This window comes from Thamnophis sirtalis, unplaced genomic scaffold, assembly GCF_051295495.1.
Source record: "Thamnophis sirtalis isolate CommonGarterSnake01/CBP01778 unplaced genomic scaffold, rThaSir2_p1.2 scaffold_13, whole genome shotgun sequence".
Classification (NCBI taxonomy): domain Eukaryota; kingdom Metazoa; phylum Chordata; class Lepidosauria; order Squamata; family Natricidae; genus Thamnophis; species Thamnophis sirtalis.
Window position 1 is genome coordinate 21,172,525 of NW_028261393.1, and position 23,263 is coordinate 21,195,787.

Consider the following 23,263-nt stretch of genomic DNA (forward strand, 5'->3'; position numbering starts at 1 on the left):
ACTCTGGGCTTTCCTCCTTCCGAACTCCTGGGGGTTCTCGAATCCCGTTTCGTGGCACCATGTTTATCCCGGGCAAAAAAAGGAAGGGGCGGGGAAAAGGGGCGGGGCTGAAAAAGAAGCCAATCGGCCATCCCCCTTCACAAGCCGGTGCCGCCATTTTGCAATCTGGCAAAGGCTTCACAGCCGAGAAGGCAGGGAAGAAGGAAAAACGCCATCGCGGGTCAGGGCAAACAGTTAAGAAACAGCTGTTAAACGGACGGATGACAACGTCTCCATCTTAAATGAGGGCAAAACCCTTCCTGCTGTGGCATAGCGGCCATTTTGAAAATTGGCAAGAACGTTGCCTGCCACGGTTGGCTCGTTCCTCTCCAAAAAGCGCTTCTGCTTTTTCACCGATTTTTTACTTATTGCCGAAAGAGTTCAAATAAGGTCTTCATTACCAGTGTGAGGCTTTTTTTGGCCTTTATGGAGGTCATCATCCGTCTGGGCTGGCTCATCATGTTGGAGAAAGCTGGATAAGGACATAAGCATGACCACAGATTAATTGACATTCACTCAAAATGCTTTATATCACATATACTCCTTCCCAGAAGCAGGAATCCAGTTTACAAAGTTTAAAACAACCATTTGCCACCGCTTCTTAAAGCACATTTACAAATTAGAGAATTTAAAGCAGCATTTCTCAGTCTCTACAACTTTTATATGGACTACAATTCCCAAAATTCCCCAACCAACCATGCTGGCTAGGGGATTTTGGGAATTGAAGTCCATTTATCTTAAAAGTTATCAAGATTGAGACTCGCCTTAAAGAGCAGCTTACAAATGTCCACGCAGAACTGTATTTCATGCAGTATACCAAGCAAGAGTTTGTTAAATAAAGTATACAGCACAACCACACATAAACCATGATTTTCAACCCCAAAAGCAGGTTTTATAGTCTATGCTAGAGACTAGCAATTATGATTTGTGTGCTTTTAATCTCCCAATCAAAAGGCAATGCACTGCAGGCTCAGACTAAATTCGTACTTTGCATCCAGGTCAGCTGTGGGTTATATTATTACCCTGTTTCCCCCAAAATAAGCCCTCCCCAAAATACTGCAACACAGCAGCAGCCATTAGGTGATCACTGTCACCACCTCCTGCACCTCAAAAATAATAAGACCTCCCCAAAAATAATGCCAAGACTTATTTTGGGGGTCAAAAGAAAATAAGACCTTGTCTTATTTTCGGGGAAACATGGTATGTTTTAACAAGCCACAATTGGCTGGTTTGTATGCATTACATGAGGTAGGCCAGGTTGTCACAAGATCTTTTTGCCCACTATTGTCTCACATAACCCACAAAATGGATGCTGAGAAGATTATGGAATCCATTTCTGAGGAGTAATGTGCATTTATTGGATTATGATAATATTTGCTGATTTTTGTATATAAATCCATTCTTAGGAGCATCTCTGGAGGAGTCTTAAAATCACTCGGGGTCGAGAGGCACACCTGAAGAATTGAAAACACCTTGTAGAAGCTCTCCGAAAATACATGCCATGAGATGGGGCAGAATATCCATTCACAGTATATAGCAGCCCTGACTGGGACTGAGTGCTTTTGTCCCTTCCTAAATTTCCAGTTAGGGAGGCTAAATGGAAAATATGGGGATGAGATCCAGTAAATTGAGAACAGGGCAAACATGGCGGATGGGTTCCAAGCTCAAATGCCATGTTTATACTCCACAAAGCACCCAGACAAAAAACAAAACAAAAAAAACCCCCACTCTTTGGATTTTAACTCCCTGTTCAGAGAAACATTTGTGCAAAATAATCTCCCACCAAGAACACACACAAACACACACAAGCTTGGCATTTAGGAGAGAGAAAATAGCACAGACGAGCTATTCTCCTCAGACTGGTGTGAGGCAAAGTTAATTTGGGGTGTTTACTGCTGCCTTGATCCAAAACAACAGGGCTCTTTGAGAGTTGGAGGCCAGTTCTGGGGAATAAGAGATCTCCTAGGTCAGGGGTGTCAAACCCAAGCCCCGGGGGGGGGCGGATCTGGCCCACAGGGCCACCCTGGAAATGGCGAAGGACCAGCCCATGCTGCTTCTGCCAGAGAAAATGGGCTCCCGAGCTCCATTTTCGGAAGTCATGGCCTCCTGCAACCCTCTGCCAATGAAAATGGAGCTCAGGAGGGCCGCATTCATTTTCACTAGCAGAGAGTTACAGGAGGCCATGGCAGCCGAAAACGGAGCTCGGGAGCCTGTTTTCACTGGCAGAACACATGGGCCACCACTGCCACCCCGACAAAAGTGACTTCAAGCTGGCCATGCCATCCCGCCTCTTCCCTTCCCCCCAGATCAAACACAACCCTGAGGCGGCCCTCAATGAAATCGAGTTTGACACCCCTGTTCTAGATGAATGTTTTCATGGTCTCTTGTCAGGCTGGGTGAAGAGAAAAGACAGTTATCGTCCATAAAAAAACCCAATAAAGTCATTAATTCCAATGGAGGAAATACAGGTAGTCCTCAATTTAGAAAGGTTCATTTAGTGACGGTTTGAAGTTACAATGGCACTAAAAAAAAGTGCCCATTTTTCACATGACCATTACCGCATGCCCACGGTCATGTCATCAAAACTGAAACGCTCAGCAACTGACTTGTATTTATGATGGCTGCCATGTCCTTTTGTGACAATCTGACAAGTCAAGTCAATGGAGAAGAAGTCAGATTCACTTAAAGACCATGCTACTAACTTAACACCTGCAGGGATTCACTTCACTGTGGCAAGAAAGGTCGTAAAAGGGGGTCAACATTCATTGAACCACTGTTTTGCTTAGCGGCAGAAATTTTGGGTTCGATTGTGGTCGTAAGTTCAAGGACAACCTGTACGCTGAAGGAGATTGTTAAGAAGTTGTGAGAGTTAATAAACCACTCTGCTCTACCTGGCTCTTTCCACTGAACTCGATGCAGTTTCCCCCCCCTGCATAAGGAATCTGGAAAGAAAATTTCACTTAAAAAAACAACAACTTACTCCCTACGCAGCCTGAAACTGACAGTACAAAGCAGCTTTCAGATTCTGCCACTTTGCTTTGTTGCCACTGTAGGACAAAGGCACTAAATCTTTACAATCAGCATACATGCACATCAATTGTGCTTCCCATTTTCTAGGTCAACAGCATTTTGCAAAGTACAAAGAAATTAAAGTCATTTGATACAATACATAAGATGTACAGGAACCCACAGACGTTAACTTCTGTTGCTCACAACGACTGTGATTGATCCAATGTGTTTTTACATAAGATGTTTAGTAATACAAAGGTGGTGTAAAACTGGTTCCCAGCTTTTGTTACACCTATGCCGCATGCAGTTTTCCTTGCTAATGGTAAGGACAGTTCTGGACAATTAGCACTTGTCCAATAGGACACAAATGGATCTTGTGTGATTTGCTCCATGCGTGCTCAGACACTACAGTATTTGGAGCAAGTTGGGATCTCTGATTGAGAGCCTATTCTGTAAACCCCAGAATAATTTCAGAGATACATATACTATACCGATACACTTAGAATGCCTTACAACAGCTCTGTAAAGTTACTCATAATCCTGCAGATGAAGTCAAAAACTGAGAAAGTCCTAGCTAAATGGAGTTGATGGACTCTCTCTCTCTAAAAAAAAAGAGATGTTGAAAGAACAAAAACTTTGTGCAGGTGCATTGACATTCATGCATTTATATGGAGCTGTGCTTCTCAAACTCAACAACTTAAAGATGGTTAGACGTCAACTCCCAGAATTCCTGTCAGCATAGCCAGCTGGGAAATTCTGGGAGTTGAAGTCCACCCATCTTAACAGTTTGCCTTCAGAAGTTGTGGGAGCTTCAGCCCTGGAAGCTTTCCCAGAAACGACTAGACTGCCATTTGTCAGAAATGAGGTAGGGTCAATATAACCAATATGGTCAAGTGTCAGGATTTAAAATAAATCTAGGGAAAACAAAAATACTAGCTACAAATATGAATACTAAACAAAAGGAAGAACTAGAAGGAATGATAGGATGTGAAATAGTTAAGAAGGTCAAATATTTAGTTCATATTTCAACCTCAAATGGGAAATTATATAAGTATAATTATGAACCACTTTAGTGTAGTATACAGACAGAGATGAAAAAATGGGAAAAGTTAGTTATCTTTGCTGGGAAGAATAGCAGCAGTGAAAATAAATATTTTACCTAAATTTTTATTTCTTTTCCAAATGCTACCTATACTTAAAAAAGATGTGAACCTGTTAGAATAGCAGAAGGGTATTAATAACTTTGTATGGGCAGGAAAGAAGCCGAGGGTAAAACTAAAAATAATGCAAGATGTGTGTGAGAGGGGAGATTTGAAATTACCCAAGTTAAAACTATATTATGATGCAGTAGCATTATCTGTAATTAGTGATTGGATTGATTTAACAAATGATAGGATACTTAATATTGAGGGGTATGTTCTGGTATATGGCTGGCATGCTTACCTGCTATATAACAAAAAAGTGGACAAGAATTTTAAAAGTCATATCTTAAGGAATGCTTTACTGCGGGTTTGGAAAAAATATCAATACAAATTAAATGATAAGATACCCATGTGGGCAATTCCTAGACATGCAATAGAAAATATGAACATAGTACAAAAACAGGATATAATTACTTACAGACAGCTTCTTACCCTAGAAAGGGGTGTATTACAACTAAAATCCTTAGATGAATTAAAAGAGGAAAAGGTAATTCAAACATGGTTCCAGTATGGACAGCTACAGGCCAGGTGGAAAACAGATAAAAAATTGGTTTTATGCAAGTCGAGGATAACTTATTTAAACAAATAAGAGATCAAAGTTTAATGCATATAAAGAGAATATACAATGTATTAATACAGATGGATTCTGAAACAGAATTAGTTAAAGACTGTATGATAAAGTGGGCTCAAAATATTGAAGAACCAATAATGTTGGATACATGGGAAAGAATTTGGGTAAGAAATGTAAAATTTACACAAGCCCAAAACTTGAGAGAAAACTTTTATAAGATGTTTTATAGATGGCATTTAGATCCTAAAAAGTTGGCTTCTATGTATCCGAACTTACAACCCAAATGTTGGAGATGTGATTCTCTCGACGCTACATATTTTCATATATGGTGGACTTGCAAAAAGGTTAAGGCATTTTGGATAAAAATATGGTGGATTATGCAAAATGTTCTTAAAAAAAGGATAAAGTTTACTCCTCAGTTATTTTTGTTAGGTATAATTACTGATTGTACAGCTGTAGAGATTAATTTGATTTTGCACTTAATAACTGCAGCTAGATTGTTGGTGGCGCAATACTGGAAGAAGGAAGACTTGCCTACAATTCAAGAATGGACATTGAAAGTCACAAATGTAGCCAAGATGGCTAAAATATCTGCATATCTTAAGCACCACTCAAATGAGAGATATAAACGAGACTAGAAAAAATGGATTGATTATATACAAAATAAATATGGGACTAAGAAATTCCAGATAGCATATGATTTAAGATCAGGAATGATATAAATTGTTTAAAGCTAGCTTAGCAAGGAGGAGCTAAGTTCAATGTAAAGATGTTATCAATTTTCTATTTTTTCCCCAATATATTTTAGACTGTTTTTGTTAAAGATTTATATCGTGTATGGGTTCTGGGAAGTCAGGGGAGGGAAGGCTGGGGGCGGGTTGGGGGGGAGGGGGGAGGGGGGGGAGGGAGGGATTTATATTAGGCTTGACGAGGGGTGTTAGATTTTAATGGAATATGATCGCACATGTATACTGTCTTCTCTTATTTTTTCTTTAAAACTAGGATATGTTAAGTATATTGATATGGAAGCATAAATACCATCAACATAGATTGGAGTTTGCTCAGAAGCGGAAATACACCAATGAGAGGAAGAGTGGGAAACAGAAGAGAGAAGAAAGATGGGAAGAGAGGGATAGGAGAGAGAGTAAGGGGGGAAGATGAGGAGGATAAGGAGGAGTTGAATGTAGAGAGAGGAGAAGGAGAAAGGAAGGGGAAGTAGAGTAGGAAAGGATGATGGAGGGAAGAAAGGAGGTAGGAGAGAGGTAGAAGAAAGAGGTGTATGGAGAGCAGAAGAGCTAATAATGGATTTTTATCGTTCTGGGCGTTGATGACAAGAGGAACTGATGTAATTACTACTTAATACAATAGGATACTGGCTATGTAATAGTATACATGTGATTGTATGTTATGAAAATGGAAAATAAAAAAGTATATTTGAAAAAAAAGAAATGAGGTAAGGTCTCCTGCTTGAGCTGGGGAGGGTTGGACTAGATGACCTACAAGGTCCCTTCCAACTCTGTTATTCTGTTATCTTCAAGTTGCTGAAGTTGAGAAACTATTGACTTTTTTAAGCAAAAAAAGAGGTTTGGGATAAACACTAGATGGCCTCAGGTCTCCTGGAGAGCAGATGCTGGAAATGAGAAGGGAAGCAGTTCCTTCTGCAAAGTTTATCCTCCTTCCCCTTCCATCGGTCAGTCCAGCCTAGAGCAGATCAGAGCCATCTGGGTTCTGGAAAGCTGAAGAGGACGCTTGGCCTCCTCTCTTTCCAGCCCTATCAGGCCCCTCCCTGCGTCACAAACATCCAGCCAGGGGAACAGGCGATATGAGAAGGATGGTCAGCTGGCCAGGCCAAATTGGGGAAAAAGGGGGGAGGGACAGGAGCATTGCCACATTTCAGGGCTTCTGTTGGAGCCAGCAGGGTCATCCAGCGCGTGGAGCAGACGGGCATCGGGTCCTTTCCCTCTACTGGGCCATCCCCCACTTCCAGGTAAGTTCAAAGACAGTGGAGGTTCTGAGCCCAGCTGATGAATTAGCCCAGATCCTCTTTTTTCCATATTCTTTTTTTGCTGGGTGTCGGGAGGGGGCTTCCAAGTCTCTTGAGCTGTTATTGAGCAGGTAACAGAAGTCATTCTGTGAAAGAGTTCTCCGTTGTGAAGGTCTAAAAAGTGAAAAGGAGATGTCAAAACTTAAAATGTCATGGCTGAAACCCCAGACTTTTCTCTGGAAGGTGTGTATATGTATATCTATACATACATACATACATACATACATACATACATACATACATACATACATATATACATACATACACACACCCACATATACATTATAGATTTTTGAATATAGACTATAGAAAAGTCTTTTAAAAGTCCTTGAATATTTTTCACAATAGAGACAAAAAATACCTCTCCAGAGACAAAAAAAATAAAATATTTTGGCAAATGGGGTGATGAGAGTGTGGCACTTATCCACAGGCAGGCAGAGGAGAATGAAAATCTAGAAATGGACTCATTAGGGGTTAATTTATGGTCAATCACACCAGTCTTGAAAATGGCCAGACTGCTTACAACATATCCTGGATTACGGTATCCAGATCTTGGCCTGATCTAACTTCATCCCTTGTGAAGCTAAAGTATCACTTAGCAGTTCTTGGTATCCGATGACGCAGATTACTATGCCACAAAAGGGGGGGGGGTGTTGATCTTGAGTCTGCACTTTAAAAGTTTAGCTTGTGGATTTGACCAAAAAGATTGTCGCTTCCAAAAAAAAACCTTCATAAAACTGTTTAATCTAATTTGAGAAATTAAATTTTGTTAATTAAAAAAAAGAGTGAAGAACAAAGAGAGATACCCTACCTAAGAGTGAAGAATTTAGCAAGATACTTACCTACCATGTGAGCACAGAAAGCAGCAATTCCATGAAATGTAGAATTCTTAAATATTGCTCGATAGTTCTGGAGCATGCACAGAATAAACCTGAGTATCCCCCAGTTATAGATAGCCCTCGAGTTGTGACCCCAATGAAGCCCAAAATTTCTGTTGCTAAGTGGAATATTTGTTAAGTGAGTTTGCCCCATTTTGCGACTTTTCATGCCACAGTTGTTTAAGAGAATCATTGCCATTGTTAAGTTAGTCACACGGTTGTTAAATGAATCTGGATTCCCCATGGACTTTGCTCGTCAGGTCACAGAAGGGGATCACATGACCCCTGGGACACTATAACGGTCGTAAATAGGAACTAGTTGCCAAGCATCCAAATTTGATCACATGACCATGGGGATGCTACAAAGGTTGTAAGTGTGAAAAATGGTCATAAGTCATTTTATTCAGTGCTGTTGTAACTTTGAATGGTCACTAAATGAACCAGTGCAGGTAGTCAAGGACTACCTGTACTGGTATGCAGTTCATTTCAGCCCCAATGTGTATTTCTGTTACATATCTTGTATCAATTCAATACAAGGAAGAATCTTCTTCAAAAGTTATGGAGTGTAATCTACCACCTGATTCAGTGTACATTACCAAACCAAGATTGTTAATTCAGGAGCTCATACATATTTCAGCCTTGTTAAGAAAACACAACCTGTCTTTCTCCTGTGTTTTGTTGGTGGGCATGACTTACACTAAGCATCTTTTTCACCAGGAATTGCTGTGGCTGAATTCACACGCTGTGCTCTTCCCACATTATACTCACCACCACATTATACTCACCTGTGCTTAAATGAAGGCCTATTGAAAAAGCTACACTGGCTGGTTTCACCCATAACTCTAAACCAAAATCAAATGAATTTCAGCTTAGTGAAGAGTCAATACCGAGCGAAAAATGGGGGGGATACCCACTTTGCTGGTTTAAGATGGACATGTTTCTCTATGGTCCAGGGGAGACGGGTCACCATTGAAGCCTTCATAAAGTTACTGATAAATTGCCATTTTTAAACAAGATGCAATGGTAATAAATATTAAGCTTATAAAAAATAATTGTCGTAACATACACTGAATTACATCAGATTTAGTTTTTGCTCTGGTCTTGTAATCATGCTGCGATCTAGCCCGAAATAGACTTTCAGGAGCCCATGAAGGTATTTTAGCAGCTATCCCCACCACAATCCCTTCGCAGAGTTTCCAATGCCTACCAAATAATGTTATAATAAAACCAGATCAAAGAAGCAAAAAGTTCACATTTTCCTAAGAAAGGCAGTTGTGCATACACACAGAGGCTCTGTATTCTATTTACCATGTTCTGAAGACTTAAATGTTACAAGCGTTTGTTCAGCCTGCTCCTAAGATATGCTGATGGTACACATCACTTAGGCATTGCATACAAAATTATATATAGTAATGTTTTACCTGTAAATTATTTTTTCTGTTTTAATCGCAATAATATGTGTGCGAAAAAATGCTATAGACTCAATGTAAATCATTCTAAACTTGACTATAAAAAATATGATTTCTGTAATGGAGTTGTCAAAGTCTGGAATGCTCTACCTGATTCAGTTGTCTCAGCTACAAATTTTCAAAGTTTCAGTCAGAAATTTACTTCCATGGACCTTCTTACTTCATACTTAAGACATCAGTAGAGAGGGCGTGCATAAGTGTACTACTGTGCCTATCGTCCCTGTCATTGTATTTTAATTCTTGTTCTCATTTTTTATAAATTCCAATAAATTAAATAAAGTAAATAAATCTGCTATATGCCTTCATGGGCTCTTGGAAACCTAATATAGGTTAGATTCCAGCATGCTTGCAAAACTAAATCTAATTCACAGTGCTACAATTATTTTTGTAACCTTAATATTACCATTGTTTAAAAATTGTAATTTAGCAATTTTATCTTTATCTCTGAGGAAACAGTTTTGACTTCTTTGTGTTTGTGTTCACACAAAATAAATTTCGACAGGATAAATAGATAAGGCCACTTAAACCCAACCACAAGTTTTCAGTTGATATGCCTTATCCATCATTATCCAATTTTCTATATTTACATAATATTGAACTCTTTACTAAGAAGGTCCACCAATCCCTTCAACCAACATTAAAACCAACTTTAGCACAGAATACAAATGCAACCATTGTATCTTAGTATGTTGTATAACCATTCTGGTTCATTACATTATACCAGGTTTCTTTTGGCATTATGCAAATTGAGCCATTAAGGTTTGCTAATTATGGATTATGGTCCCCTGTATATTACAGTGTATTTTGCAGGTCATACTATTAGGTAGAACTACTGTTAAGTAATTTGTTGTATGCATGGAGGAAAAATAAGAGTGCCACACATCATCCATAGTTAAATAGAAACTGCATTTACCCCATTGATTTACCCAGAGTTCATTAAACCATGGTTTACTCAAGCCTGTGTTTGTACCCCTTCTTTCAAAACTCACTTGGCTTGCTGGTGGTTCAGTCTATCAACTTAAAAACTACCAACTTCTATAAAACTACGTTTTACAAAACCAATCAACCATTAACGCATTTCAAAAGGAAAAAGCAGCATATCCAAAGGGAGGGGAAATTGTTTTAGGTAGGAGAGAAATCAGGACATGAAAAGAACAGAAAGGCTCACAAAACCCATTTCAGATGGTAGTGGGTGAGACACCAAGCAACTCTTACCAAACCCTCATAAAAATTGTAATCTTCCACTGCTCCCAAATTTCATCTGAGCCTGTTGAAGTGCCTGCTAAATACTACTCCAGCCACATGGTCTGAACAAATGGCTTCTGGCAATTAGAATTGAAACCCAGGTGTAGCCACCCAACAGTCTTCAAGGGCAGCCCAACTAAACCCTACTTCAGTAGCCCAATCTGGGTTTCATCAAAGGAGTGTGTTTTGTCTTCGGCAGATCAGAGTCAAGACTGGCACCCTTCACAGTACCTGGGACAAAAACACCTTCCCGGCCATGGGTGCAGTCTATCCTAGTAGCAGAGGGAAGCTCCATTGTACATAGCTGGAGGGAGTGATAAATATTAACACCTGTCCATGCCTGTGCTTCACCTTTCCCTTAAAGGCATAGCTGCAGAGACCAGTAGCAAACGTTGGCAACCCTAGCCTGGAACAGTGATTTACTTCTCGTCCTTTCATCCTATTCTAAGAATGACGGATTGCTTAACCTTCCAGAAACTTGATCTTTGTGCCTAGCTCGGAAGGGGGAATGTGAGGCACAGCTACTTGGCTATTTCTGTCCTGCTCCAAACAGGTCTGTTACCCAGTAGCTCAGCAATCTCATCCCCTTTGCTCAGAAGGGGAGGAGGACAGGAACAGCTGGGGACTCCATCAGGCCAATGTTCCTCTCTAGAAGGCAGGATTCCCTGCATGCTTAGTTTGGGATGAAATGCGGCTTGTCCAAGTTCCTGTGGTCCAGATGTAGCAGACTGAGATAAACCCAGCCTTCCCAGGTAGAGTAGGCAGGAACCATGACCAGATGAGCTAATTCTACTTTATTGGAAAGCTACATTAACAGGATCTTACAAGACTGAAAACACAATTCTGCTGCTGTCTCTTTTACTGTCAGAGAAACAAGGGAGGGTCTCTTGTCCCACCCACTCTCCAGATACAGGCTATGCTTTCTCCTTTCTGATGGTTTGCTTGGCAGCATCTCTTCTCCCTTTTTTCCAAGGTCTGGCTCTACTAGCATCACAGCTGGTTTGCATCAGTAGTTGCAAACCACATCAGATAACTACTGTATTATATAACATTCCCAGGTTTTTGTGAACACTGGATTCATGTGAACATTGATTTGTGGTTCAGTTAACCATGATAAGGGTATGTGCAATGTGCAAACATTGCAGATTTAAATGGAGGAATACATTTGAAAAGGGCATTGGAAGTAGACATAGCTGCACGGAACGCTATTACTTTCCCACCAAAGGTGGTTCCTATTTTCCTACTTGCATTTTTTACGTGCTTTCGAACTGCTAGGTTGGCAGAAGCTGGGACAAGTAACGGGAGCTCCCTCTGTTACGCGGTGCTAGGGATTTGAACCGCCGAACTGCCCACCTTTCTGATCGACAAGCTCAGCATCTTAGCCACTGAGTCACCGTGTCCCATATACTATACATAAAATACTATAAAATTAGCCTAGCTAAAAAGATAGGGAGAGGGAATATGATGAGAGAGGGAAGAGCTGGGATCGCTTGCTAATCTATCAACCACTCCCAAGATGAAGCCCCTCCCTTGGAGCCCCAAGCCAAGTGGGAGGTCTTTAAGCTCTTAAGGAAGGTCAGGTGGGTTGGAATTGCCCTTACTTGGGGGGATGGGAGAGGATCTAGAGGGCAGGTGCAAAGGCAGAGAAGGCCCTTCTCCTGGACCCCATCTGCCAGAATTTCCTGGCCAATGGGGCCCACAGCATGCTTCCTCGGCCAGCACAGCTGGGGCAGGGTAATGGCCTGAGCCCATGGGTGAAATGTTACCAGTTCGGACCAGTTTGCCCAAACCGGTAGTAAAAAAATGCTACCATTTGGACGAACCAGTATTTCCAACTGGTTGTGACATACGATTTATATTAGCTAGAATCGTCGGATTTCCTGCTTTCTACCTAATCTAAATCACGTGGCACAGTGGATTCCCCCACGCCCCGCTGTTCTACTTACCTTTGCAGACACGCCTGGTAGCAGCCTCTGATCACCCTCCCAATGTCATCATGTCCATTTTTGACAATGTGTATGCATAGAAGGCTCACACACATGCTCACATTTACGAATTGGTAGCAAAGGTAAGTAGATTTCACCCCTGTATGAGACGGTCCTTCAAGTAACTTGGACCCGTGCCGCAAAGGGCGTTAAAGGTAGCTATCAACACCAACTGTCCTGCTGATATCCTGTATACTGCTTTGACTTTTGTTTCTGAAAATGAACAATAATATTGTCCTTAATAAACCACTCTTGCAGGGCGCAGGTTGAAGAAGGCTGGCATAGGCTGGGTAGGATGCGTCTTCCTTGACCAAGCAGCTTCTTGATATCATCTTACAGGCCACCGTTCGCCCCAATGGCCCCCAAAAAGAAAAGCTCCAAAAAGAGCAAGCCGGTGAAGAGAGACACTCCTGTTAGTGTCACCTTAGCTGAAGATCCTTCTCTTGACATTGACCAACATCATCAACTGGACAGTTTGTTCGAAAATGGCTCTGATGGCTTCCTTTGCACCGCCACAGAAGTCACCAATCCAAGCCATGGAGCCAAGATGCTGATGGAGATGAGCTCCCTGCAGCAGGAGCGCTTCCTTTGCGACCTCACTGTTGCTACCAAAACCAAATCGTTCAGAGTTCATAAACTGGTGATGTCCTCCTGCAGTGACTATTTCAAAAACCAGCTGAAGAAGGATCCCAGCCTTCAGCAAGTGGTCCTCAGTGACATCTCCTCCTTGGGCCTGGCCACCGTCATCTCGTACGCGTACACGGGAAAGTTGAGTCTGTCCCTGTACACCATCGGCAGCACCATTTCCACCGCCAGCCACCTCCAGATGTACGCGCTGCTCAACATGTGCTCGGATTTCCTCATCCAGGAGATGAACGTGGAAAACTGGATGTATATTGCCAACATGGCAGACACGTACAATCTCGGTCGGATTAAAGACGCTGCCAGGAGGTTCATTCGGGAACATTTCCTAGAGTTCTCGGAGACGGAGCAGTTTTTGAAACTCACCTTTGAACATTTGAACGAATTGCTGATGGATGACAACCTGGAGTTCCCAAGTGAAGTGATGGTCTTCCAAATTGCCATGAAATGGCTTGAGTTTGATGCCAAGAGGATCAAGTACGGGGCAGATCTCCTGAAGAACGTGCGGTTCGGCACGATCCCGGCTCATGACTTGATCAACTATGTCCAGCCTGTTCCGTGTATGATGCAGAACCCGGAATGTCACAAGCTTCTGGTAGACGCGATGAATTATCATTTGCTTCCTTATCAGCAAAATGAGCTTCAGTCCCGAAGAACCAAAATCCGAGGGAGCCAGAAGGTGCTGCTTATAGTTGGTGGGCGGCCATGCTCTGCAGAGAAGTCCCTCAGCAAAGACGTGAGCTACAGAGATCAAGAAGGGAACTGGACTAAGCTGACGGAGATGCCCACCAAATGTTTCAACCAATGCGTTGTCCTTATGGACAGCTTCCTTTATGTGGCAGGCGGTGAAGATCAAAATGACGCCCGGAACCAAGCAAAACATGCCATTAACAACTTATGCAGGTAATAAAAATACAAAAGTCAGATCTTTTGGGAACAGCGAAGAGGTTTAATATGGGAAGCGGATTGAATGCTGGGCCAGATCATTGTTCCATGTTACGTCTTTCTGTCGTCTTTGTTAGGGAAAGGCCCAAATCATCAAGGAAAAACGTGTTTCTCAGGTCTGGTACTGCACTGCTGCTGCAAGTTAGGAGACTGGATACTCTGATGCTTCCTTTTAAGACCTGCCTGAGTTTTGCCCCATTTTATGACCTTTCTTGTCACAGTTGTTAAGTGAATCACTGAAGTCGTTAAGATAGTAACACAGTTGTTAAGTGAATCTGGCTTTCTCAATGACTTGTCAGGAGGTCACAAAAAGTGATTCTATGACCCCGGGAGACTCAAACTGTCATAAATACATGCCAAGTTGCCAAGTGCCCTAACTTTAATCCCCTGATCATGGGGATCCTATAAAAGTTGTGTGAAAAACAGCCGTAAGGCTTCCCCCCCCCCATAACTTTGAACAATCATTAAATGAGTAGTTGTAAATCGAGGACTACCTGTGGTTGATGCATGGGAAATCCTGGTGAAAATCCCAACAAACCACATTACATTTTACTATATTATATTAAGTGAACCAGGCCAATGAATGTTTTCTCATACAAAAGCAAATCATTGCTTAATTGTGGTTTGTTATGGAAAATAAAGGCTGTGCTCATCTATTATATTAAACCAGCAGCACTTGGCAGGAGCAGGGAGTGCAAAAGGCGACTGACCAGGAAGTATTTTCAATTACGCAGCTGCCATCTTGCATTTTGTAACCAGTGTTTGTTACCAGTACCGCTGCACTAAGCAAAATCCAAAGAGACCAGGGGTGGGTTTCAAAACTTTTTAGCAAGGGGTTCTCTGCCTGGTTGCTGGGTGGGCGTGGCCATGGTGGGTGTGGCCTAGTCGGCCTTCTGCACCACAGTGGGGAGGGGGCGTTTTTGCCCTCCATGGCCTCCGGAGGCTTTCCTTGGGCCTCCTGGAGGCTGAAAATGGCCTCCCCAGGTTCCAGAGGCCCTCCAGAGACCTTTCCCAAACTTCCAGTAGGCCCGCTTTTGTCCTCCCCAAGCCCCCGTGCTTGCTCGGCACTTATCTGCATCCAAAACAGGCTGCGTGGGGACTCCCAGGAGGGGTGGGTGGGGCCAGCCAGGAGTGGGATTTGGGGGTACTCTGAATTGCACAGAATCTTAGCTAGAGGTTCTCCGGAACCCCTGCGAAACCCCAGCAGCCCACCCCTGAAAGAGACCACATTATGGTTTAAACCAGGGGTGTCCAAACTTGAAAATTTTAAGACTTGTGGACTTCTGGGAGTTCACAAGTCTTAAAGTTCCCAAGTTTGGACACCCCTGGTTTAAAAAATATTTGAATATAGCCATTTGAATACACTTTGTTCTGATTTTAAAAGCCCAGAGAATATTAAAGATATATTAAAGAACTCTTTCAAGGCCTCTAGTGAGGCCTTGATTAAAACAAGAAACTTTGTCCCAGATCTCTGTTTCCCGGTGTTGGCAACTCTCAGGTGGGTGAACTTCAAATCCCAGAATTCCGCAGCCAACAGGGTGATGGGTGAGAATCGAAGTCCTCACAATTGAGAGACATTGATCAAGACAGTGATTCCCAATCTTAGCTGATTGAAGATGTGTAAACTTCAGTTCCCAGAATTCCCCAGCCAGTATAGCTTCAATAGGAGTTGATGTCCACACATCTTCAACCTTCTAAGATTGAGAAACGCTAGGCTTGATGCTGCTACATTGGTGCCTTGCTTTCCTGATTCCTAATGCATTGGGTTGGATTTATATTTTGCATCCAGATGTGTCTGGGAGGGAAGACAAATCAAATGGCAACCTTCAATCATGCAACCGAAGCTCAGCTCCTTTTTCACGTGTACAAACAGACATCAAAAAGGACTGACTTTGATTGCATGGTGGTTCTGTATTGACTTTTGTAGACCTGCATCCCTCCCAACTTCTGGCATTAGTGCTCTCCTCCTTTCTGCCAGGCTCTTGTGCCAAGCCTCATGGTTAGAGTCTCCAAATGATACCGCCAAACCCTCAAGAACAATCCTCCTCTTTCTCCGCAGGTACGATCCACGGTTTGGCACTTGGCTACACTTAGCTAACATGACCCACAAAAGGACTCACTTCAGCCTCAGTGCTTTCAACGGGCATCTCTATGCGGTCGGAGGCCGCAATGCAAAAGGCACCTTGGTCTCTATCGAATGCTACATCCCTTCGGCCAACAGCTGGCAACCCAAAGCCAACATGGAGCTGCCACGCTGCTGCCACGCCAGCGTGGTCATCGATGGGAAGATCTTGGTGACTGGTGGCTACGTGAACAATGCTTACTCCCGGACCGTCTGCAGCTATGACCCTGCCCTGGATTCTTGGCGGGACTGTAGCTGGCTGAGCAGCCCTCGAGGCTGGCACTGCGCTGCCATGTTGGCCGGCCGGGCCTATGTTCTGGGGGGCAGCCAGCTGGGCCCCCGCGGGGAGAGGGTCGACGTCATTCCAGTGGAGTGCTATAATCCCTCCACTAACCAGTGGAGTTTCATGGCCCCCTTGGCCACTGGCCTGAGCATGGCAGGGGTGGCCACTCTCGGTGGGCAAATCCTCCTCGTTGGGGGATGGAACGAAAGTGGGAAAAAATACCAGAAGGCAATTCACGCCTTCAACCCTGATCTGAATGAATGGACCGAGGAAGGGGAGCTTTCGGAAGGCACCGTGGGGGTGTCCTGCTGCACCATTGCTCTTCCTCATGCGAACACCCGGAGTTCCAGAGCTAGTTCGGTGGCCTCGGCCTCTGTGAGCATGTAAACGGAGCTGGAAATTTGGGTTCTGGTGGCTTGTAGAATCAGGGGCTTCACAGGAAAGGTGAAGGATGCGTTGAGTTTGCTGAAGAGAGTTCTCATTGCACAGGTTGTTGTGGGTTTGTGGTTCATGTCCCAATAATAACACTTTTTTTTTATGCTTAAATTTATCTGTAGACCTTTTCACATAATTCCTTTGGGGAACTGAAAATTGAAACATGTCCACACCTGATTCATCAGACATTAATAGCAATAGCAATAGAACGTATAATATACCACTTCATAGTGCTTTTACAGCCCTCTCTAAGTGGTTTACAGAGTCAACATCTTGCCCACAACAATCTGGGTCTTCAGTTTACCCATCTTGGAAGGATGGAAGGCTGAATCAACCTTGAGTCTGGTGAGATTTGAACTGCCAAACTGCAGCTTGCAGTCAGCTGAACTAGCCTACAATACTGCACTCTAGACACTGCACCACCTCGGCTCTAATGCACTTCACTTCTGCAAGCGACCTCTCTTCCTCAGTCTACAATCTGAAATCTTCACCCCCTCCACCCAAAACTAGACTCTACTTTTAAAGGATTGAGAAGTCCTGGGGAGGGGCTGTTTTAATGAATTTGGTGACCAGCTTTTTGGACACCTCAACCCTTAATTAAAGGCCAGCTACATTGCGTTTTGTTTGAAGTAGTCTAATCATCTAGCACTCTACCATTCTTTATAATGAATCATACAATCATAGGCTGGAAGGGATCCTGGACGTCTTTCTAGATTAACCCCCTACTTGTCCAATCTCTTCATGAAAACCCCCAACCAATAGAGTAGAATAACAGAGTAGGAAGGGACCTTGGAGGTCTTCTAGTCCAACCCCCTGCTTAGGCAGGAAACCCTACACCATTTCAGACAAATGGTTGTCCAATCTCTTCTTAAAAACCTCCAGTGTTGGAGCACTCACAACTTCTGGAGGCATTAAATATGTATTAAGTTGACCAGTTGCACCCAAATCTCGATGCAACTAAAGTGAGATGCAATGGAAAATCAGGTGTTTGGGTCGCTGATAAATGGGGCATGACTGTACCTTGATGGGTATTGTCATTTTATTGGGTTAGGAATATTTATGGTTGATGGTTTTAATGTTCTTTTAATGCTATAAGCTGCCCAGAGTCACTTTGTAGTGAAATGGGCAATTGAGCACCCACAACTCTTGAGAGGCAAACGGTTCCACTGATGAATTGTTCTCACTGTCAGAAATCCCTCCTCAGTTCCAGGTTGGGTCTCCCTCATTGCTTCCTGTCCTGCCCTCACAACGCTATGGAGAATAAATCCCGCTCTTCCCTGTGGCAGCCATTCAAGTATTGGAAGGCTGTTATTTTGTCTCCCCCTAAGCTTTTTTTAGCCCAAATATCTAGTTCCCTTAGCCGTTCATCATATGGTTTATCCTCCAAACCTCTTATCATCTTTGTGGCTCTTTTCTGCACTCCTGTTAGGACCCGGCGTCTTTCTTGTATTGTAGAAAAAAAAAAAAGTTTGCTCCTTCATGTGTATTCACACAACTTCTAAACCCTTCTCGGCAGTTAGGAATGCACACCATCCTCCTCCCAGTGATGTGGCTCACTGACATGTTTGCTGCCAAACCTGTTATTCAAACTAAGAGGTGCTATTGTTCTGTAGCAGGAATCAAATTTCGACCCTAAGATTAGTCATATCTTTATTCACCTAGTCTCCTTCACCAGATCAAGCCATGAGCTTGCAAATACGGAGTATAGTCAGAATTTTGTTGTTGTTAGTTGTGAAGTCATGTCCGACCCATTGTGACCCCATGGACAATGTTTCTCCAGGCCTTCCTTTCCTCTACCATCCCCCAGAATCCATTTAAGCTCATGCAGACTGCTTCGGTGACTCCATCCAGCCATCTCATTCTCTGTTGTCCCTTTCTTCTTTTACCCTCAATCTTTCCCAGCATGAGGCTCTTCTCCAGTGAGTCCTTCCTTCTCATTAGGTGGCCAAAGTATTTGAGCTTCCTCTTCAGGATCTGGCCTTCTAAAGAGCAATCAGGGTTGATCTCCTCTAGGACTGACTAGTTGGATCACCTTGCAGTCCAAGGGACTCGCAGGAGTCTTCTCCAGCACCATAGTTCAAAGGTCTCCATTCTTTGGTGCTCAGCCTTTCTTATGGTCCAAGTTTCACAGCCATTCATTGCAACTGGGAAGGATTGGCTTGGTTAATTTCTTGTAACTGGCCCATTTGGCTATTTTATGGATCAACGTCATTTGCAAGCCCAGAATAGCTGATTTGGGATGTTTTGTGAATGGAATCTCTGTTGTGTTAACTAGAAATGACTAATATCCTGAATGAGGTGTTGAGTAAACCACAAACCACATATAAAAGAGCCAAAGAGCCAAAGAAAATAAAGCTGGGAGTGGATTCTCATTAACCAAGCAGAGAAAGTGTTAATGTGATGTGAATATTCCCAGCCTCCTTTATTTGCTTCCATACAGGACTAAACTAGGAACTATCCATTATTTCTACTTTTTGGTAAACTACATATCCCACCAACTCCAACCAAATGACCACTAATGAGACATGTTGAGTTTCATTTTAGCAACATCTGGAGGACTACAGGATCCTCACATCTGGTCTAGGAGAAACAATGCTTCAAAATACAAGCATCAGTTTCTGTATGGAACTGTACAAAACTTCTTAGTAGTCAGTTGGGACTCTTTTGCTCCATCCTGATTGCCTCTGAAGATAGCCTCTGGGGTAACAATCTGGTTATAAAATATGCATGTGGGCCAGTTTGATGGGGGATGATGGGAGGATTCCATGGGCCTTAAATCACACAGTAAATAGTTCAAACAAAGGCTTTAGCAGGATAGGTGAACTTGGCTTAAGGCTCAAAAATGTCTTCCAGTACTTAATTTGGGTGGGGTGGATAATGGTGGCTAGATTTATACATTAATTTGTTTGGATTTTACTGAATAACGGGCTGAGTTCATTTAATACTAAAACTTGATTACACATGCATTAGTGACATTTCTGTAACCAGCAGTATGTATCTATATCTTTATTTGTAGAAATACTTCAAGATGGCAAAACCTAATGCCTTAACTGCTACACCAAACTATCTCCGTTTACCATCCTATATGGGGGCAGTTGTGATGGTATCAGCACAAGAATTTATAAAAAGCAATGCTAAGTATTGGCATAATAGGTTAAGGTTCCCCTCGCATATATGTGCTAGTTGCTCCCGACTCTAGGGGGTGGTGCTCATCTGTTTCAAAGCCGAAGAGCCAGCCCTGTCTGAAGACGTCTCCATGGTCATGTGGCTGGCATGACTAAATGTTGAAGGTGCATGGAATGCTGTTACTCTCCCACCAAAGGTGGTTCCTATTTTTCTACTTGCATTTTTACATGCTTTCAAACTGCAAGGTTGGCAGAAGCTGGGACAAGTAATGGGAGCTCACTCCATTATGCGGCACTAGGGATTCAAACCACTAACCTGATTGACAAGCTCAGAATCTTAGCCACTGAGCCACCACATCCATCTATTGCCATAATAATCAGAGGAAAATATTAAAGAATAAGACCAGGAATGGGGGATCACACCAGATGTTTCCTACATAATGACAAGAACAGAAAATTGAGATTCAGATGGTACAAGCTGGTTCACACTTGGAGCTGGATTTAGTCTTCTATGTTGTTTGTCTAGCCAGATTCACGAGATTATTTAATCGTATCGTGTGCAACAGGTCAACTTTTTTCTTCCATTCACAGCAAATTGTAATGGTTCTGTTCATGCAGCATGGATATCTAAAGTTGACCATGGCTTAGTCAATTCTCCCAATTTTCTGGTTTTGCATCAAATTGATGAAAGAAATGTCCTTCTGGGTTCAGCTCCAAGTGGGGAAAAAGACACTGGAGACTGCTTGGAAAGATGGTTTATTTTTGGACAGGGCCACATGGCTTGAGCCCTGAACAGAAAAGGTGATCACATGCTTCAATGTTGGTGGAGAAGAAGGGCTGAAGGAGGGGCTTGCTAGGCTTTTTATAACCTGTTTAGTCCCACCTCTCTGTTTCCTGTTCCTGTGTAAGAAATGTATTCTGATTGGTTGTCAGACTCCCATGGGGCCATGCAGGGGCTACTCTCTAGGCTGTGTTTTGAATCCAGGTATGGATTTCTCAGATGCCATGTGGTCAGTTCAGTAAAGTTCCAACATTATCATGCCTTTACTCCCATCCCCCCTGGGGCTGGGAGTGGAGAAGTCTTTATTATGTAAAGTGGACTGGACTGGCCTTCTCAATGGCCCATTGACAAAGTGGGGATGGGCAGGAAGCTACAGGCAACTATTCTGTCTTTTTTCAATATTTCCTAGGATATTTCATTTTTCTGGGAGAGGGCTGGATGATAACTTCCCACAAAATGATTTAAAAAGCACCTGCTTGGAACAATCTTGCAGAATACATTTGATATAGCGAGGTATCTAATTTGTAATGGTGTTGTAGGAGTCCTGAACGTGCCCCATTTCTAAGGATAACATCATTTATTTCCCACTTGCAAGATTCAGTCTCAGTAATGCTGGCTATGCACAAAAAGGCAGGTTTTTTGAGCATCTTTAGACATCTGCAGTCACATTTATTACTTGGAACAAATGTAGTTTCCATTAGTTCATTTAGGCATTTCATGACCAAGTTTCTTTTTAAAGACGTTTAGCTACAGAACCTGTTTCCCAAAACCTAGCTTGTATCAGAAAATGGATTTAGTCTTCTTTCATTGCCATCTCTCTTTCACACCCATTTTCAAATCAGGGGTGTTGCCAGAGGACCAACCAGGAAGGAGGCAAGACCAGTAATTGCAGGCTGGGTGCAGCAAATGCACTTTGAAAGCATAGGACGAATGTTCTTATACAAATTGAACCCAAGGGGATATGTACAGCTGAGAGAGGTCTATTGTTAAGCCCAAGGCTGGTCTTGAGAGATTGGTTGTCAGGGAAGGAAGATTTTCTTCAGAGTTAAGACATGCCTACACATGTTTTAACAGTCAGATGAGCCTTCAAAATTACCAATCCAAGGGATTTACTTATATAGCATAGTCCAGCGATGGCAAACCTTTTTTGGCTCGCGTGCCATAAGTGGGGGGAGCGAAGGGGGGTCATATGTGGGCGTGCCGCACCCATAATGCAATACGTGACAACCCCCAGTGTGCATGCACGTACTACAGGTGCGACCCATTTTTGCATGCTTTTTTCACCCTCCCCAGGCTCCAGAGGCTTTATAGGATCCTGCGGAGGGCAAAAACAGCCTCCCCCCGCCCCCCGGAGGCTTCAGGGACCTTCAGGAGGCTTCTGTCCGGTTTGCTTGGAGGGTCGTTGTGAGCGCTCCAAAGGCTTCAGGGAAGCCGCCTGAAGGTCCCTGAAGCCTCCGGAGGGCATAAACTGGCCCTACGAGCAAATCATAAGTCCATTCCCAAACTTCCGGTTTGCCCATAGGGCCAGTTTTTTGCACTCTGGAGGCTTCAGGGACACTCCTGAAGCCTCCGGAGGACCTTCAGGGGAGGCTCTTTTTGCCCTCCCTAGGCTCCTCCTGCATGTGTGCACATGCATGCCGGCCAGCTAGTCTTCTGGTGCGCATGCTCCCACAAAGATCAGCTGGCCGCATGCATGCTCATGCTGGAAAATGGAAGACCAGATCTTCCAGTTTCCAACACTGCCGCATGCACAAGGCCAGATGATTGTCGCACGGGCATGCGCGCCAGAAACCCAGAAAAGAACAGGTGACACCACTTGTGCCAGGCGACATGGCTCTGTGTGCCACTTTGGCCACGCATGCCACAGGTTCACCATCACGGGTCTGTCACCTCCAGCAAAGGTCAAATGTCTATGCTCGTCTAGTCTGTGAATTCATCTTTCTTGAAGAAGATTGTACTGGAGCCATGGTACAACGCGGCCTTTTGGATCAGGGAAGAAGTAGGGATTTCTGGGAAGAGAAACCACTCCATCTCAAACTCAAGAGACAACTGAAAGGATGCAGCTTATAAACATTACACATTTCCAGCTGTTTTGATGAGGGTTTTTTTTTTTTTTAGTAGAAAAGAGTTTGGTTTGCGCCAATCCTGCTGTTGTATTTGGGACAAAACCAAAGGATTATATATAATTGAGGATTGGCCATCAGATTTCAGCAGTGCTAAGGAACTGTCTGTTCCTGGCCCAAGCCAGTGTTTCCCAAACCCATAAACTTTGTGTGGATGTCAACTCCCAGAATTCTCCAGCTATAGCCATGCGATACATCTTAAAGTTGCTGTGTTTAAGAAACACTGATCTAGGGAAATTGGCTGAATGAAAACTGGATATTTTCCAAGTTGTACAAAAGATAAAAAAGGAAGACCAATGATAGTGTTTTGCATAGGTATTAATGTTGCTATCAAACCTGACTGGATCACACTGTTGACTTCTGGA

At 43.2% G+C, this 23,263-nt stretch overlaps 1 protein-coding gene across 1 annotated transcript; it reads left to right on the forward strand.

Moving 5' to 3' along the window:
• Positions 1 to 6,479: 6,479 nt before the first annotated feature.
• Positions 6,480 to 16,971, forward strand: LOC106552929 (kelch-like protein 31). The gene is made up of 3 exons (XM_087727806.1): positions 6,480 to 6,808; positions 12,701 to 13,987; positions 16,089 to 16,971. The coding sequence occupies exons 2-3, from the start codon at positions 12,798 to 12,800 to the stop codon at positions 16,819 to 16,821; spliced, it is 1,923 nt and encodes a 640-aa protein (XP_087583932.1). The 5' UTR covers positions 6,480 to 6,808; positions 12,701 to 12,797; the 3' UTR covers positions 16,822 to 16,971.
• The last annotated feature ends 6,292 nt before the right edge of the window (positions 16,972 to 23,263 follow it).